This window comes from Panulirus ornatus, chromosome 65 (genome assembly GCF_036320965.1).
Source record: "Panulirus ornatus isolate Po-2019 chromosome 65, ASM3632096v1, whole genome shotgun sequence".
NCBI classification, from domain to species: Eukaryota; Metazoa; Arthropoda; class Malacostraca; order Decapoda; family Palinuridae; genus Panulirus; species Panulirus ornatus.
In genome coordinates this window covers 15,622,106-15,639,955 of record NC_092288.1, presented here as the reverse complement: position 1 = coordinate 15,639,955, position 17,850 = coordinate 15,622,106, and the positions used below count along the sequence as shown (strand labels likewise).

The window sequence follows — 17,850 nt, the reverse complement described above, 5'->3', positions numbered from 1 at the left end:
GGCTGAGATTATCACTCTGTTTGCTTAGTTGTGCTTTCCTTATGTAGACCTTAACTGCCTTAAATAGCATATATCCCTCGAGCATCTTTGCATAGAACTCGGCAGTTGGTCTTTCTTCACTTTGTATGTAACTTTTATGGGCTGACAGAATTTTATTTCAGACAGGTTGCATACACCCATATAAACAATACACTGATATTACTCATGATTTGATGACCACAAATAAATGCTGACAGTTAGAATATTAAATATGATTGTTTGAAAACACTATTTCATCGTCGGATTTTAGCCCAGCTTGCCTTTCTGTAGATAAGCATAAGTAATTGTTATGACCACAGCTACAAATGGCTTGAAAAGATGCTTTTATTTTTGAAGAATGTTTTTCCCAAATTTGAAAACATTTCCTCATAATCTTAGATTATCAATTTTTTTCAAAATTTTGTTGAATTTTTTAATGAAATCGTTAGGTAACATACTTTTACCTTATTAAAGTCAGTGTTGGATATTTCCAGAGAAATATCCACATTGTAACAGAATGGATCACAAATGAAGTAAGCTCCACAAAAGTTCGGCGAGCACTTAGACGAGGAGATAGTGTCAAATACTTAGTTCAAGATTCTGTCATCGATTATATATACAAGAATGCTCTCTTCAACACACACAACAAGTGAGTGTGGCTGCACATAGGCGTATATAGACTAATTTTATACTTGATTGATATATTGATTTTACTATTCTTTTTATTGCTATTCTATTATATACTTCCAAAACACTGTCTTCAGTGAACTTTTCCTGACAGACTTGTGACATTGATACATTATTTGCAGTGTCATCTGTACATGTATAAGTATTAAGTATATTGTGTTAACTGTAGGAAGCATAAGTACATTCTCATAAACATAAGTTTGTATTGTGGGAATGTCAGTTAAAGGTTTTCATATTTAGAGTTATGTCATGTGTTAGGGGGACAGTTGTATAATCCTTCTGTATTTTCACCAGTATCCATAGCTGTTGGTTAAGGACAACTCCTTTGTACTGGTATTTGGCAATTCATCAGTCAAAGATGCTAGAAATACCAGTGATGTCTTTGTGAATTATAAAGTTACAAAGAAGGTTTGCCTAAAGCAAATAAGAATAAAAAAGGTGCCTATGTGGCAGCTTTTTTTAAGCTAGTAAATCATAACATAGATAGAATGAATATGTGTTGTTTCTCTCATGAATGTAGTGTTTGACCAAGAATATTGATACAGTACATTGATACCAAATATATTTTGAAACAAGATGTATTTCACATGTCTTGTTTCAGGCAGAATAATGAATGGTTAGGATGAGTCAAGGTATTTCAGTTATTACAAAGGAAGTAAGTTAAAGGTAAGTACAATGAGAAGATTTCATTTTTGTCTACAGATACATGAGAGAATTTGAAATTGGTTGTGTTGAATAAGGGAAGCTGTGGGTTTGGAAAGAACACAGAAAACTTTAGTCATTGTTAAATGAAGAATTAATGTACATCCATTATATGATACGGATATAGAGTAAAATGCTAACAGTTTTAAACATCTTCAATTTAGATTTGGATACATTAAACAGATCTGCATTTATGATTTCAAGGAGCTTCCTGATAAATTGACCTTGATTAGCATTTGGTTAAATTTCAGCAAATGGCTGAATTTTTATACCTATGTGTGAAGTGTACATCCACACTTATAGCCTGTGGGGCTGTGTGATTTTGGATCACACTCCTTCATGGCCCAGCCTTCCTGTTGTACAGTGATTTGTACGGTTTAGTTATTTGATTTGAAATTTCCAGATAGCTTATGTGCTGAAATGCATTCAGAATAGCAGAAAAAGATGTGAGTAGTGCTAGTCCATTAGGCATAAGATGAAAACTCCATAGTTTAAACCTGCAACACAAAGTGATTACAAAGTTGTAAGGAGATGCATTGCAAAGTGTGTTGTGGTAGAGTTTAGCTGCAGGAAACAAAGTTAGTGATTTGAATTTTTTACATGAGATAGATAAACTGACTGGTTAGCAATGCACAAATATATTTCGAACTGTTTTTTTGTCAATGTATTTCTTGCTCTGAGTGAACCTAATGTCAAGGGGAAGGGCAAGACTTAGTTTGATAATGCCTTAGGAATAGAGTTTGGGATTAGTGTGAGAGCAAGAGCAAATGAGGGGTTGGAACTTCTGCAGAAGAAAGATTTATGGGATTTTTTTTCAAAAGGTGTAAGGAGGTGACCCCCATGCTGATGTGGGTGAAAATGAAAGTGAGGTATGATAAGTGGGTGATGGGTAGTGCTTATGCACTTGGTAGTGAGAGGAGAGACAGAGAGGCTAGTGTTTCAGTAGGATCTGCATTAGTGATTAACAGCTTTAATGCTAGGGTTTGAGTAATAGCATGGGGTGATTTTTTATGAAAGAGCAGTTGATTTAGCAATTGAGGGTATAATTGAGGGGCTTGGGGTACCCACTGTGAATAAAAACAGTCACCAGCTTGTGAAGTTGTATACTGAAAAAGGACTGATGATTGGGAATACCTGTTTTGAAAGATGGACATACCTGAGTATACATTGGTGAGTGGTGATAATGGTGAGCAAACATTCATGGATTATGAACTTACTGATAAACATGCTAATGAAAAACAGGTTGATATGAATATGCTAGGAGGGTCAACTGTTGTGATTTCTGATAATTTCTGTGGTGGAGGGGAGGTTAAAAGTTTGTTGAGGCTGTAGGTGAAGGGGAACTGATAGGGGTGGGAAGGTGGTGGTGAAAGTGATTGAACTTGGAAAAGAGACTTGTGTGAGGAGATACCAAGAGAAATATGAAGATTAGCAAAAGATATGAGTAAATGACATTAGGGTAATGGGTAGGAGATAGGAGTTATTTAGGAAAGCAGTGCTTGCATGTACAGGAGAAGTGTGTGGGATGCATATAGTGGGATTTTGTCATGTGAGGAAAGGGTGGTGAAGGTAAGTTCCTAGTTAGGTCCTATATCCTTGTGAAAGAGAAAAGAGAAGTGTATGGACATTACCTGCTAGGAAGGAGTGGGAGTGATTAGATGTGCAGGAGGTCAAGAGGAAGATGCAGAAATTGGGTAACAGGTTTGATTGGTTACATTGAATTTTGATTGCTTGTATGACTCAAGGTGAGGCACTAAGAGTGGAAGAATGCCTTTACAGTGTCACTGTTTAAAAGTAAGGGGAACAAAAGTGAATGTTCAGATTTACAGAGGTATAAGTTTGCTGAATTTACATGGTGAATTTTATGGGGAAAGTGTTGAATTAGAGGGTGGTGGAATGCATAGAGCATCAGATGAGGGAGGAACACTGTAGCCTCAGGAGTGTTAGAGAATGTGTGGATCTGCTGTTAACATTTTAAGAATGCATGTGAGAAACACTTACAGAAGTATTTGTATTTGGCCTTTATGGATCTAGAGAAAGTTTTGGTAGGGTTGTTACACACTACTTTTTGGAAGGTGTTGCTAATATATGGTAAGGGAGGAAAGCATCTTGAAGCATTGCAGAGTTTCTATCAAAAAAGAGGGCATGTGAACTAGTAGGAAGAGAGGAGGTTGAGTGGTTCTAAGTGAAAACAGGTCTTTGGCAAGGGATGTGTGATTTTACCATGGCTGTTTAATCTGTTTATGGTTGGAATGTTGAGAAAGGGATATGCTTTCTTGGAGAGAGGGGTAGGTCTACGGTGTATTGAGAATGGGAGGCCTGAAAGGTAAGTCAGTTGCTGTTTTGTAGATGGCATGGCGCAGATGGTAGACTTCAGAGAGAAGCTGCAGAAGTTAATTTCTAATTAGGAAAAGTGTGTGAAAGGTGAAATTTGAGTTAATGTTAATAGATTAGGGCTATTAAGTTTTCCAGCAAAGAGGGATAAGCTAGTTGGAGTGTGAATTTTAAATGGAAAGAACATGGAGGAAATGGGCAGTTTAAGATACCTTGAAGTGGACAAGGCAACAGATGGAACCTTAGGAGTTGAAGTAAGCCACAGGATGGGTAAGGGAGTAACTGATGTTCTGGTTGCATTGAGGAGTGTGTGGATGGAAAGGTCATCATCTGTTGGGTCAAAGATGTGTATATTTGATGATATAGCAGTCCTGATGGTGCTGTATGATGTGAGCTGTGGGTCCTAGATAAAAAGAAAGTATGGGAAAAGGTGGATGTATTAGAAAAGAGATGCTTAAGGACAGTACATGGTGTAAGGAGAGTTGATCAAACAGGAAATGATAGGATAAGTGATCGGTATGGCTGGAAGAGAGTTGAAAAGGGTGTCCTGAAATGGTTTTGTACATAGGGAGAGGTTAAGAGATTGGAGGAGGACGAAGAGGGTACATGTCAAAAGTGAAGGGAACAAGGAAAAAGGGGAGGATGAGGTGGAAGGATGAAGTGAAAGATCTTTTGAGTTACTGGTGCCTGAACATGCAGGAGGGTGTGAGGTGTCTAAAGGATTAAGCAGATTGGAGCATTTTGGTTTACAGGTGGAGACATATTGTCATTGGGCTGAATCTGGGCACATGAAGCAGTCAGGGAAAAGTTTTCCAAGTCTAAGGGTGTTATACATGACAGCTAGAGAGTGGACATAAGCAAACAAGGCCATTCTTTATTTGTTCCTAGCACTGCCTCACTACTTGGGAACTGGTGAACAAACAAGTAAAAAAAATTGAGTATTTATATTAATTTTACACTTACACCCAATTTTTCAAAGGTCAGGGTATGTAGGAAATGAGACAGAGATGGTTAACAGGTACATTATAGGCAACAGGCACTGTATATTAGGTGAAGAGATAGAATTGAAATGAAGATGAGACAAGTGATGTGAAGAGTTTATTAGGAAGGCACATAGATGAAAGTATTTCAGGATTGGCTGGTCATGTAGAATGCAAGGCAGATATTAGGTTGGTCAAAAAGATGTATGGAATTACAATAGAAAGTACAAAGAGAAGTAGACCATTGAAGAGATACAAAAGAATTCAAACAACAGACCACTAGTTCCTTTTAAGGTTATTTGTGGTAGTGGAAGATATCAGAAACTCGGAGATTAATTTGTGAAAAGATAGGTGTACAGATAATTCAAAGAGAATAACCTGCAAATTGTCATTGTGATTAAGGAGGTGCAGATAATGTAAGTCAGGGACTTGAAGCAAAGTATTTAGAAAATTAGTTCTTAAACCTATATATATTACTGCTTTCAACCATTTTGAAAAGGCTTCTTTCTCTGGACACAAGCAAGGCTTGTGGTCCTGATGGTATCCATCCCCATGAACTGAATGTGACTCTGAACTTGAACCTGTGCTTGCTCATCTGTTCCATTTCTTTTTAGAAATTAAAACTTTTCCTTCTCCTTGGAATCCCTCCTTACCTCCCATACCTTAAACAACTTGAAAATTACAGTCTTTTCTATGATTGTCAGTATGGCTTTTGTGAGGTGAGATCTACTGGTGATGTTCTTTCCTATATGGTCATCGTCCCTGAGAGATTTTGGAAAGTTAAGTGTAGTTGCCCTTGACATATCTAAAGCTTTTGACAGGGTGTCGCATCAGGGTTTCATCTTTAAGCTCCCTTCTTTTGGCTTCTCTCCCTCACTTTGTTCCTTCATATCAAGTATCCCATCTTGTCGATATATCTATGTGGTTGTTGATGGATCAGCCTTCCCCCTTTTCTCAATCAACAGTAGTGTCCCTCAAGGTTATGTCCTGTCCCCTACACTTTATTTTCCTTTTTTTCAATGATTCCCTCTTCACTAATAATCCAGTGCACTCACATGCTGACTCAACACAGCATTCATCCACATCCTTCAATTCTGCTCCCTCTTCTCTCACTTGATCTGCATCTTGTCTTGACACAGCTTCCTTAGTAAACTCAGACTTGGACAGGATATCTCAGTGGGGAAGACAAAATCTTAAGTTTAATGCCTCCAAGACCCAGTTTCTACCTGTCTCTGTATCGAAAACTCCTCACAGCTCTAGTCTCTCCTTTGACAATTCTGTGATTTCACCTTATGACTCGATGAGCATATTTGGCATTACTGTAACATTTGCCTCTAAGAAACTGGTTGCTCTGTTTAGATGTTAAAACTTCTCTTCTGAACAGTTGCTCTGTTTATACTAGGGATTGATTCATCCTTGTATGGAGTACTGCTCTCACATTTGGGGTGGTTCTATCTCTGTATTCTTTTTGACAGAGATTAGTTGAAAGCAATCTGCCTTTTAAACTGTCCAAAGCTAACTTCCAAACTTGACCCCCTAGCCCTGCACTGCAGTGTTGGTTCACTTTCCTTCATCTATAGGTATCACTTTTGTTTTTGCTCCCAAGAGCTGGTTGCGTGTGTGCCCACACCACGAGTTAGACCATGCAATACTCAGCAACCTACTGCTCTACATGATTATTATGTGGTCATGAGTAACCCAAAGGTGGGCTATTTTGATACCTGCTTCTTTCCCTACATGTTGAAGCTCTAGAACTCTCTACCTCTCATAACTTCTTCCAATAGCTATGACCTAGTATGTTTCAGAAGACAGTTTTTTTTTCACTTTCTCAAAAATCCATAAATACCTTCCCTTGTCTTTTCTTTTTCCATTTCATAATTCTCTCTGTATTTCAATTCAGGCCCACCATTGATGTGGACTTTTGTCCATGACTGGAGCCTTCTACATAAAAGAAAGGGCAAATTGTTCCCTGAGTTAACACTCTTGTTCAGGAAAAAGTACCTTGCCTCATTTGAGGTAGAATGTTTGCCCACAATTTTGTGACCATTACAGTGAGTAAAATCAGTTGAATCTGAATCAAGTATTAAGTTAGGTAGTAGTTGGAAGGCAACCTGTGACTAGGGAGATATGTTACCAGTACTACCTGCCTGGGTATTGGGAGGGTTAGTGTCATCTTGTTAGTGAGCCAGCATTTCAGTGGTTGTCAAGTTGCACTCCTCTGACCCAGGTAGTTGTGTTCTCTTTCTGCCTCACTACCATGTGGACTACTGACACTGTCCACAAACATACAGTGTCTCCTTGTCATTCTAACTCTTGACAACACTTCACTCACTCAGCTCATTCTTCATAACTCAAGATTTTCTTGCAGTGAGCACTACATGCTAGCCCTGCCTTTTGGCAAAGTGGTAATAGTAGTAGATAGTAGTTGGTAGGAACATTTAGGTAGGAGCATTGGATAAAGATATTGGGTAGAAGTAGCTGGAAGAAGCATTAGAAAGTTGTAGGAACATGAAGTAGGAGCCTGAGCAAACACTGCACTAGAGTTACCCTCTGCCAGTGACCTGTTAAGGGTGAGGCACTAAAGGCTAAGAAGCAGCACCGGAGTTCACTAGTTATGGGACTCTTTTGCCATGGCTACCCCTTTGAGGGAGTTCCAGATGGAGCAGGCATCATAGATATAGATAGATAGATCAAGTATTAAGTAACTTGATAGATCAAGGATATCAAAGCCTTTGATAATTTTGAATTCTTGTATAAGATCACCTTTTCTTTTCTAAGCTAGATTCAAGTCGTTTTATATGTTCTCATAGGATTTGTTTTTTAGTCTAGGAATCATCTAAGTAGCTCGACATTGTACTCTATTCTTTCTATGTCTTTTTTAGGCAGGGTCACCAAAACTGAGCGCAGAAACTCAGTATGTGGACAAACCAATGAATTGTAAGGATTAAGGAGGATTTCCTTGGACTTAGACCTTAAGGCCATACCTATGAATCTAAGAGTTTTGTTAGCTGTTTTCACTTTTGTGCACTGCTTACTTGATTTTAGGGCAACAGACTAATACACCCAACTCTTTTTCCTTATGTACCTTTTGCAGTTCAACAGAATTCATGCTGTAGTATGCTCTTTCATTTTTACAACCAATGTGTAAAACTTTGCACTCATCGGTATTAAAATTCATTTGCTGCATATATGACCCCAGTCTATCATTATTTTTATGTCAGTTTGAAGCTGTAGCTGTTCAGGTTCATTTGTAAATATATTTCCCAGCTTTGTATCATGAGTAGATATTTATATCTTGCAATGCAGTCCATTATCAGTATCATTGATATACATGAGAAAGAGACCCGGTCCTAAGATCCTTATGGCGCTCCACTTGTTACATCTAACCATTCTGAGGTTTGACCATTAATCACAACTTGCAGTTTATGGCCAGTCAGCATCTTGTGACTTAATATTTGCCATTATCCTTTGATGCAGAACTTTATTAAAAGCTATTTGAAATCTAAATAGATGAAAATATCAACTGCTTCTGTTTCCCATTTTAGAGTAAATGTGAATAAGAGCAAGGTTATTAGGTACAGTAGGGTTGAGGGTCAATTCAATTGGGAGGTGAGTTTGAATGGAGAAAAACTGGAGGAAGTGAAGTGTTTTAGATATCTGGGAGTGGATCTGGCAGCGGATGGAACCATGGAAGCGGAAGTGGATCATAGGGTGGGGGAGGGGGCGAAAATTCTGGGAGCCTTGAAGAATGTGTGGAAGTCGAGAACATTATCTCGGAAAGCAAAAATGGGTATGTTTGAAGGAATAGTGGTTCCAACAATGTTGTATGGTTGCGAGGCGTGGACTATGGATAGAGTTGTGCGCAGGAGGATGGATGTGCTGGAAATGAGATGTTTGAGGACAATGTGTGGTGTGAGGTGGTTTGATCGAGTAAGTAACGTAAGGGTAAGAGAGATGTGTGGAAATAAAAAGAGCGTGGTTGTAAGAGCAGAAGAGGGTGTTTTGAAATGGTTTGGTCACATGGAGAGAATGAGTGAGGAAAGATTGACCAAGAGGATATATGTGTCGGAGGTGGAGGGAACGAGGAGAAGAGGGAGACCAAATTGGAGGTGGAAAGATGGAGTGAAAAAGATTTTGTGTGATCGGGGCCTGAACATGCAGGAGGGTGAAAGGAGGGCAAAGAATAGAGTGAATTGGAGCGATGTGGTATACCGGGGTTGACGTGCTGTCAGTGGATTGAATCAAGGCATGTTTATGGGGGTGGGTTGGGCCATTTCTTTCGTCTGTTTCCTTGCGCTACCTCGCAAACGCGGGAGACAAAAAAAAAAAAATCAACTGCTTTACTTTCATCATACTTTTTGACTATATCATAAAAGAAATCAAGCAGAAATGTCACATGAGTGATTTCATCAAAAACCATGCTGAGAATTATTTAATACATGGCCCTCTAAATGGCGTACAGTTCTTTCTCAAATGATAGTTTCCATATGTTTTCCAACTACATACTTAACACTAATAGGAGGATGATTTCAGGGCATTGACTTATTGCCCTTTTTGAATATCGGTGTTCCGTTGGCAGTCTTTCATTCAGGTGACTTATTGGAAAGGGCAGTCAAGGTCTTGACTATCTCATCTTTTTTTGCCTCTTTCATTGTTCTTTGAAAAAACTTATAGGGCCTGCCATTGTAATTATTTCCATTCTGTGTATGCTCAAAGTATGCTTTTGGCTAATATGGGTCAGTTTAGTTAGAGCATTGATTAGTTGCTTAAGGAATAATTAAAGGCAGTATAGAATGGAAACAATGCATTTACAGACTGTAGGAAAGATGACTGGTCATCATTCACAATGTACATAAAATCCAAACTCTAAACTTTATCTTAGATAATTTCACTTTTCCATACCGTGTTATTATATACATCATCGACATCACTAATGCTAGCGTGCAAGAAGCTTATATTGTAAGAGAAGAGAAAAATATGACCCAGACATCTCCTTTCAAGCAGCAGACCTGATAAATCAAAGAAACATGCTCAGGAAAAACCACTTGCTTCCAATCTCTAAATTTCACCCCCACAAACATAATCACTTTAAAGCAAATAGCACACTAGCATACCACTCTTAATGCTTTCATTCAGCAAATTTACTTGTACAATATTGTTGATACTAGATAAGTACTTGTACAGTTTGTCTTTTTCTGCCTCATGTAACTTGAAAGCTCTTTCTTTTTTTCTACCTGAGACAGCACAGGCAGCTGAGGCCCTAATCAAGGCCATCCCATTAATGCTATTTATATATGTTGTTGTTCTTTTCTTTCTTTCAAACTATTTGCCATTTCCCGCATTAGCAAGGTAGCGTTAAGAACAGTGGACTGGGCCTCTGAGAGAATAGCCTCACCTGGCCCCCTTCTCTGTTCCGTCTTTTGAAAAAAAAAAAAAAGAAAAAACAAGAGGGGAGGATTTCCAGCGCCCCACTTCTTCCCCTTTTAGTCGCCTTCTACGACACGCAGGGAATACGTGGGAAGTATTCTTTCTCCCCTATCCCCTGGGATATGTTGTTGTTATAATTATCATTATTTTTATTATTATTTTATTTCATTTTGCTTTGTCGCTGTCTCCTGCGTTAGCGAGGTAGCGCAAGGAAACAGACGAAAGAATGGCCCAACCCATCCACATACACATGTATATACATACACGTCCACACATGCAAATATACATACCTATACATCTCAACGTATACATACATATACCCACACAGACATATACAGATATACCCATGTACATAATTCATACTGTCTGCCTTTATTCATTCCCATCGCCACCCCGCCACACATGGAATAACAACACCCTCCCCCCTCATGTGTGCGGGGTAGCGCTAGGAAAAGACTACAAAGGCCCCATTCGTTCACACTCAGTCTCTAGCTGTCATGTAATAATGCACTGAAACCACAGCTCCCTTTCCATATCCAGGCCCCACACAACTTTCCATGGTTTACCACAGACACTTCACATGCCCTGGTTCAATCCATTGACAGCACGTCGACCCCGGTATACCACATTGTTCCAATTCACTCTATTCCTTGCACTCCTTTCACCCTCCTGCATGTTCAGGTCCCGATCACTCAAAATCTTTTTCACTCCATCTTTCCACCTCCAATTTGGTCTCCCACTTCTGCTCGTTCCCTCCACTTCTGACACATATATCCTCTTGGTCAATCTTTCCCCACTCATTCTCTCCATGTGACCAAACCATTTCAAAACACCCTCTTGTGCTCTCTCAACCACACTCTTTTTATTACCATACATCTCTCTTATCCTATTATTACTTACTTGATCAAACCACCTCACAACACATATTGTCCTCAAACATCTCATTTCCAGCACATCCACCCTCCTGCGTACAACTCTATCCATAGCCCACGCCTCGCAACCATACAACATTGTTGGAACCACTATTCCTTCAAACATAGCCATTTTTGCTTTCTGAGATAATGTTCTCGACTTCCAGACATTCTTCAAGGCTCCCAGAATTTTTGCCCCCACCCTATGATCCACTTCTGCTTCCATGGTTCCATCTGCTGCCAAATCCACTCCCAGATATCTAAAACACTTCACTTCCTCCAGTTATTCTCCATTCAAACTTACCTCCCAATTGACTTGACCCTCAACCCTACTGTACCTAATAACCTTACTCTTATTCACATTTACTCTCAATTTTCTTCTTTCACACACTTTACCAAACTCAATCACCAGCTTCTGCAGTTTCTCACATGAATCAGCCACCAGCGCTGTATCATCAGCGAACAACAACGGACTTACTTCCCAAGCTTTGTCATCCACAACAGACTGCATACTTGCCCCTCTTTCCAAAACTCTTGCATTCACCTCCCTAACAACCCCATCCATAAACAAATTAAACAGCCATGTAGACATCACACACCCCTGCCGTAAACCTACATTCATTATTATTATTATTATTATTATTATTTATTTATTTATTTATTTTGCTTTGTCACTGTCTCCCGCGTTTGCGAGGTAGCGCAAGGAAACAGACGAAAGAAATGGCGAAACCCACCCCCATACACATGTATATACACACACGTCCACACACGCAAATATACATACCTATACATCTCAATGTACACATATATATACACACACAGACACATACATATATACCCATGCACACAATTCACACTGTCTGCCTTTATTCATTCCCATCGCCACCTCGCCACACATGGAATACCGTCCCCCTCCCCTGTCATGTGTGCGGGGTAGCGCTAGGAAAAGACAACAAAGGCCTCATTCGTTCACACTCAGTCTCTAGCTGTCATGCAATAATGCCCAAAACCACAGCTCCCTTTCCACATCCAGGCCCCACACAGCTTTCCATTGTTTACCCCAGACGCTTCACATGCCCTGATTCAGTCCACTGACAGCACGTCAACCCCGGTATACCACATCGATCCAATTCACTCTATTCCTTGCCCGCCTTTCACCCTCCTGCATGTTCAGGCCCCGATCACTCAAAATCTTTTTCACTCCATCCTTCCATCTCCAATTTGGTCTCCCACTTCTCCTCGTTCCCTCCACGTCTGACACATATATCCTCTTGGTCAATCTTTCCTCACTCATTCTCTCCATATGCCCAAACCATTTCAAAACACCCTCCTCTGCTCTCTCCACCACGCTCTTTTTATTTCCACACATCTCTCTTACCCTTACATTACTTACTCGATCAAACCACCTCACACCACACATTGTCCTCAAACATCTCATTTCCAGCACATCCACCATCCTGCGCACAACTCTATCCATAGTCCACGCCTCGCAACCATACAACATTGTTGGAACCACTATTCCTTCAAACATAGCCATTTTTGCTTTCTGAGATAATGTTCTCGACTTCCACACATTCTTCAAGGCTCCCAGGATTTTCGCCCCCTCCCCCACCCTATGATTCACTTCCGCTTCCATGGTTCCATCCTCTGCCAGATCCACTCCCAGATATCTAAAACACTTTACTTCCTCCAGTTTTTCTCCATTCAGACTTACCTCCCAATTGACTTGACCCTCAACCCTACTGTACCTAATAACCTTGCTCTTATTCACATTTACTCTTAACTTTCTTCTTTCACACACTTTACCAAACTCAGTCACCAGCTTCTGCAGTTTCTCACATGAATCAGCCACCAGTGCTGTATCATCAGCGAACAACAACTGACTCACTTCCCAAGCTCTCTCATCCGCAACAGACTACATACTTGCCCCTCTTTCCAAAACTCTTGCATTCACCTCCCTAACAACCCTATCCATAAACAAATTAAACAACCATGGAGACATCACACACCCCTGCCACAAACCTACATTCACTGAGAACCGATCACTTTCCTCTCTTCCTACACGTACACATGCCTTACATCCTCGATAAAAACTTTTCACTGCTTCTAACAACTTGCCTCCCACACCATATATTCTTAATACCTTCCACAGAGCATCTCTATCAACTCTATCATATGCCTTCTCCAGATCCATAAATGCTACATACAAATCCATTTGCTTTTCTAAGTATTTCTCGCATACATTCTTCAAAGCAAACACCTGATCCACACATCCTCTACCACTTCTGAAACCACACTGCTCTTCCCCAATCTGATGCTCTGTACATGCCTTCACCCTCTCAATCAATACCCTCCCATATAATTTACCAGGAATACTCAACAAACTTATACCTCTGTAATTTATCACTCACATTTATCCCCTTTGCCTTTGTACAGTGGCACTATGCATGCATTCCGCCAATCGTCAGGCACCTCACCATGACTCATACATACATTGAATATCCTTACCAGCAAGTCAACAACATAGTCACCCCCTTTTGTAATAAATTCCACTGCAATACCATCGAAACCCATAGCCTTGCCGGCTTTCATCTTCTGCAAACGTTTTACTACCTCTCCTCTGCGTCCCAAATCATTCTCCCTAACCCTCACTTCGCACACCACCTTGACCAAAACACCTTATATCTGCCACTCTGTCATCTAACACATTCAACAAACCTTCAAAATACTCACTCCATATTCTCACATCATCTCTACTTGTTATTACCTCCCCATTAGCCCCCTTCACTGATGTTCCCATTTGTTCTCTTGTCTTACGCACTTTATTTACCTCCTTCCAAAACATCTTTTTATTCTACCTAAAATTTAATGATACTCTCTCACCCCAACTCTCATTTACCCTCTTTTTCACCCTTTGCACCTTTCTCTTGACCTCCTGCCTCTCTCTTTTATACATCTCCCAGTCATTTTCAATATTTCACTGCAAAACTCGTCCAAATGCCCCTCTCTTCTCTTTCACTAATAATCTTACTTCTTCATCCCACCACTCACTACCCTCTCTAATCTGCTCACCGCCCATGCTTCTCATGCCACAAGCATCTTTTTGCGCAAGCCATCATTGCTTTCCTAGGTACATCCGATTCCTCCCCCACTCCCCTTACGTCCTTTGCTCTCACCTTTTTCCCTTCTGCACTCAGGGTCTCCTGGTCGTTCCTCACCCAAGTCTCCTTCCCAAGCTCACTTACTCTCACCACTCTCTTCTCTCCAACATTCTCTCTTTTTTTCTGAAAAGCTCTACAAATCTTCACCTTTGCCTCCCCAGGATAATAATCAGACATCTCTCCATGAGCACCTCTCAGGACATTAACATCCAAAAGTCTATTTTTCACACGCCTATCAATTAACACGTAATCTAGTAATGCTCTCTGGCTGTCTTTTACTTACATACGTATACTTATGTATATCTCTCTTTTTAAACCAGGTACTCCCAAACACCAGTCCTTTTTCAGCACACAAATGTACAAGCTCTTTATTTGTATTTACAACACTGAACACCCCATATACACTGATTATTCCCTCAACTGCCATATTACTCACCTTTGCATTCAAATCACCCATCACTATAACCTGGTCTCATGCATCAAAAGTACTAACACACTCCCTCAGCTGCTCCCAAAACATGTGCCTCTCATGATCTTTCTTTTCATGCCCAGGTGCATAGGCACCTATAATCACCCATCTCTCTCCATGCTTGAGCTTCGTTTCACTCAGAGCCAAAACATGCAGGTTCCTTTCCTCAAACATACTACCTATCTCTCCTTTTTTCTCATCTTGGTTACATCCACACCCGTTTAGACACCCCAATCAGAGCCTTCGAGGAGGATGAGCACTCCCCGCGTGACTCCTCCTTCTGTTTGCCCTTTTAGAAAGTTGAAATACCCTGCCCCACAGGAACAGCATCGCTACCCTCTGCTTTAGCGAAGTAGCGCCATGAAAACAGACAAAAAAAAAAAAGGCCACATTTGTTCACACTCAATCTCTAGTTGTCTTGTATAATGCACTGAAACCGCAGCTCCCTATCCACATCCAAGCCTGATCCAGGTATCCATTTCATTGACCAATCCCTAGGGGTGGATGAAAAGCTGGGTTGATTGTACACTGAATGCTGCAACCAGGATTTGAACCTATATGCTCAACCGTGGATGGCCTATGAAAGCGTTTTGGTCAGGAACGCTTATCACTACAGGCTACTGTAATTAACACCAGGATAAGGCCATGGAGTATAATTTTTGTTACTGCAGATCTATGGCCAAATGTATCAGAACTAAAGAATTATAGCACTTGTATAGAATTCCTTTTTCCATCCTTAATGAAATTGGAAATGTGTCCTTTTTGGTTATGTAGAGACGCTGTATGTCACAAGTAACCACAAAATTAGTACTGTGTGAAAAAATGAAAAAAAAAATCTTTTATCAAAATGGACGAAGGTGGAAATTTCACCATACCAGTGGTCAGTCAAGTGAGTGTTCAACTCAGCTGCTACAAAGATTTAAAATGTGTACAGCAAATTTTTTTTCCTCTCTTTTGTCCTGCACATATTGGTATCATTGATGATGAAATGGTAGATTCTCAGGCCGAAACAGATATATCTTGTAATCTGTATATTAGAGATATGCTTTCATTTGCATTGTGGGTAGAATGAATAATTGTGTTAGATGTAGATGGCAAGCTAGATGGTACTTAAAAGCCCAATTAAACAAGAAACTACAGAGGTTAAAGAAAGTTATTGAAGTATGGCTGCCCTCTTTCATCAGGAATCTCCATTTTGAAAATTCTTCTGCAGCGTCCATTTGCATTATGGGTAGAATGAATGATTATGTTAGATGTAGATGGCAAGCTAGATGGTACTTAAAAGCCCAATTAAACAAGCAACTACAGAAGGTAAAGAAAGTTATTGAAGTATAGCTGTCCTCTTTCATCAGGAATCTCCATTTTGAAAATTCTTCTGCAGCTGAAGAGCACCCATACGTTGTTGAACCATGGTTACTTAAAGGAGAGGAGACCTTCTTTAACATGTTATGCCTGCAACTTATATTATCAGGGGACTTGTGCTAATGGAATGCTAAAAGTCTAGGGGTCTCAGAGTCAAATCAGCATTTAATACAGTGGAGTAAATGAAAATTGTAGAAAATTTTGACCAGCAAGAATGTAGTTTATTTTTTTTCAAGATAACCAAACTATATAAAGTAGTTTTGGGATTTCAGATACACTCTTCATGCTAAAAGTACTCCATAACCATTAGGTTCTAGCGTTTTACAAATTCCACATGTTACAGATTCCTGGCTCACGTCTAAAATGGTTAATACTATGAATCACAAAATCTGTAACAGCCAGCTTAGGTAAGTAATCAAGAAAGTCCACGTCTCTCACTCCACCTTAGCCCCCACATATGTGTCTGACCTCAGACTAACAGCATACCTTCTTCAGAAGAGCACAAATATATTCAAGAAAACTTAAGAAATCAGCCACAAACCAGTCACATTCCTGAACAGAAAAGTTATGAAAAACTAATGCAAAATCTATCCTGAAACAACTGCTAACCCACTCTCCACTTATACTGACACTAGTTAAAAACCTTAGATAACTCGGATAACTCCCCTGTAACAGGGCCTGACAATATATATATCAGACTTCCACATAGAAACTTTGGTTCGTTTGCAGTCCAAGCATTGAAAAATATCTGTCATTTGAGGTTAAATGGCAGAATCTCAAGCATTTGGAAGTTTGCTGACATAGTACCCATCATGAAGCCCTCCAAACCACCCAACTCCTAATCATCCTACTGTCCTTTATCACTACTACCTTTTGTATTCAAGTTCATTGAAAAACTGGTTCACAAAAGAATCAAATAGAATATCCATTGCACATCTCCATAGCATAGTTGTACACCCAAACATTTCACTATCACACTGCACACAGACCTGACAAAACACATCCTGGAAGGCTCCAACCAGATAACCCCCAGTTGCACAGTATTAGTTGCATTAAATACAATAATGATATTCATCAGTGTCCCTCTACACATCACACATAAGATACTTCTCACCGCCACCCTCCAGAGTGACTAAAAATGATTAGCTAACGTCATAGCTGTCCACCAAGCCCAAGTCATTCGCATAGGTTTCACCAACTAAATCCTCAAGTTCTAAGGTGGAGTTCCAAAAGGAAAAATTCTTTCTTCAATGAACTGAATCAGGGCATGTGAAACAGCTGGGGTAAACCATGGATGTGGATAGGGAGCTGTGATTTCTGTGCAGTACAGATGACAGCTAGAGAATGAGTGTGAACAAATGTGGCCTTTTTCTCTGCTTTCCTGGTGCTACCTTGCTGACACGGGGTGGCGATGCTGTTTCCTGCAGAGCAGAGTGGGCCCGAAATGGATGAAGACAAGCAAGTGTGAATATGTACGTGTGTACATATGTCTATGTGTTTATATGTATGTATATGTGTATATGTTGATATGTATATGTATGTATATGTACATGCATTTATTTATTTTATTTCTTTTGCTTTGTCGCTGTCTCCAGCGTTACCGAGGTAGCGCAAGGATGGCCTAACCCACCCACATACACATGTATATACATACTCGTCCTCACATGCAGATATACATACCAATACATCTCAATGTATACATATATATACACACACAGACATATACATATATAAACATGTACATAATTCATACTGTCTGCCTTTATTCATTCCCATCGCCACCCCGCCACACATGAAAT

The 17,850-nt window shown here is 39.9% G+C and overlaps 2 protein-coding genes across 2 annotated transcripts in view; both read left to right on the top strand.

Annotated features, from left to right (window-relative positions):
- Positions 1–16,388, top strand: part of LOC139746557 (prenylcysteine oxidase 1-like) — a 631,496-nt gene extending 615,108 nt beyond the window's left edge. The window contains exon 8 of the transcript XR_011712173.1: positions 10,350–16,388. The gene's annotated coding sequence lies outside the window, so the exon portion shown is untranslated. The remainder of the gene's footprint in view (positions 1–10,349) is intronic.
- The window catches only part of Nmnat (nicotinamide mononucleotide adenylyltransferase), a 217,627-nt gene that overhangs the window by 85,944 nt on the left and 113,833 nt on the right, over positions 1–17,850 (top strand). The window contains exon 9 of the mRNA XM_071657919.1: positions 513–667. Coding sequence (XP_071514020.1) covers positions 513–667 — 155 coding nt within the window. The remainder of the gene's footprint in view (positions 1–512; positions 668–17,850) is intronic.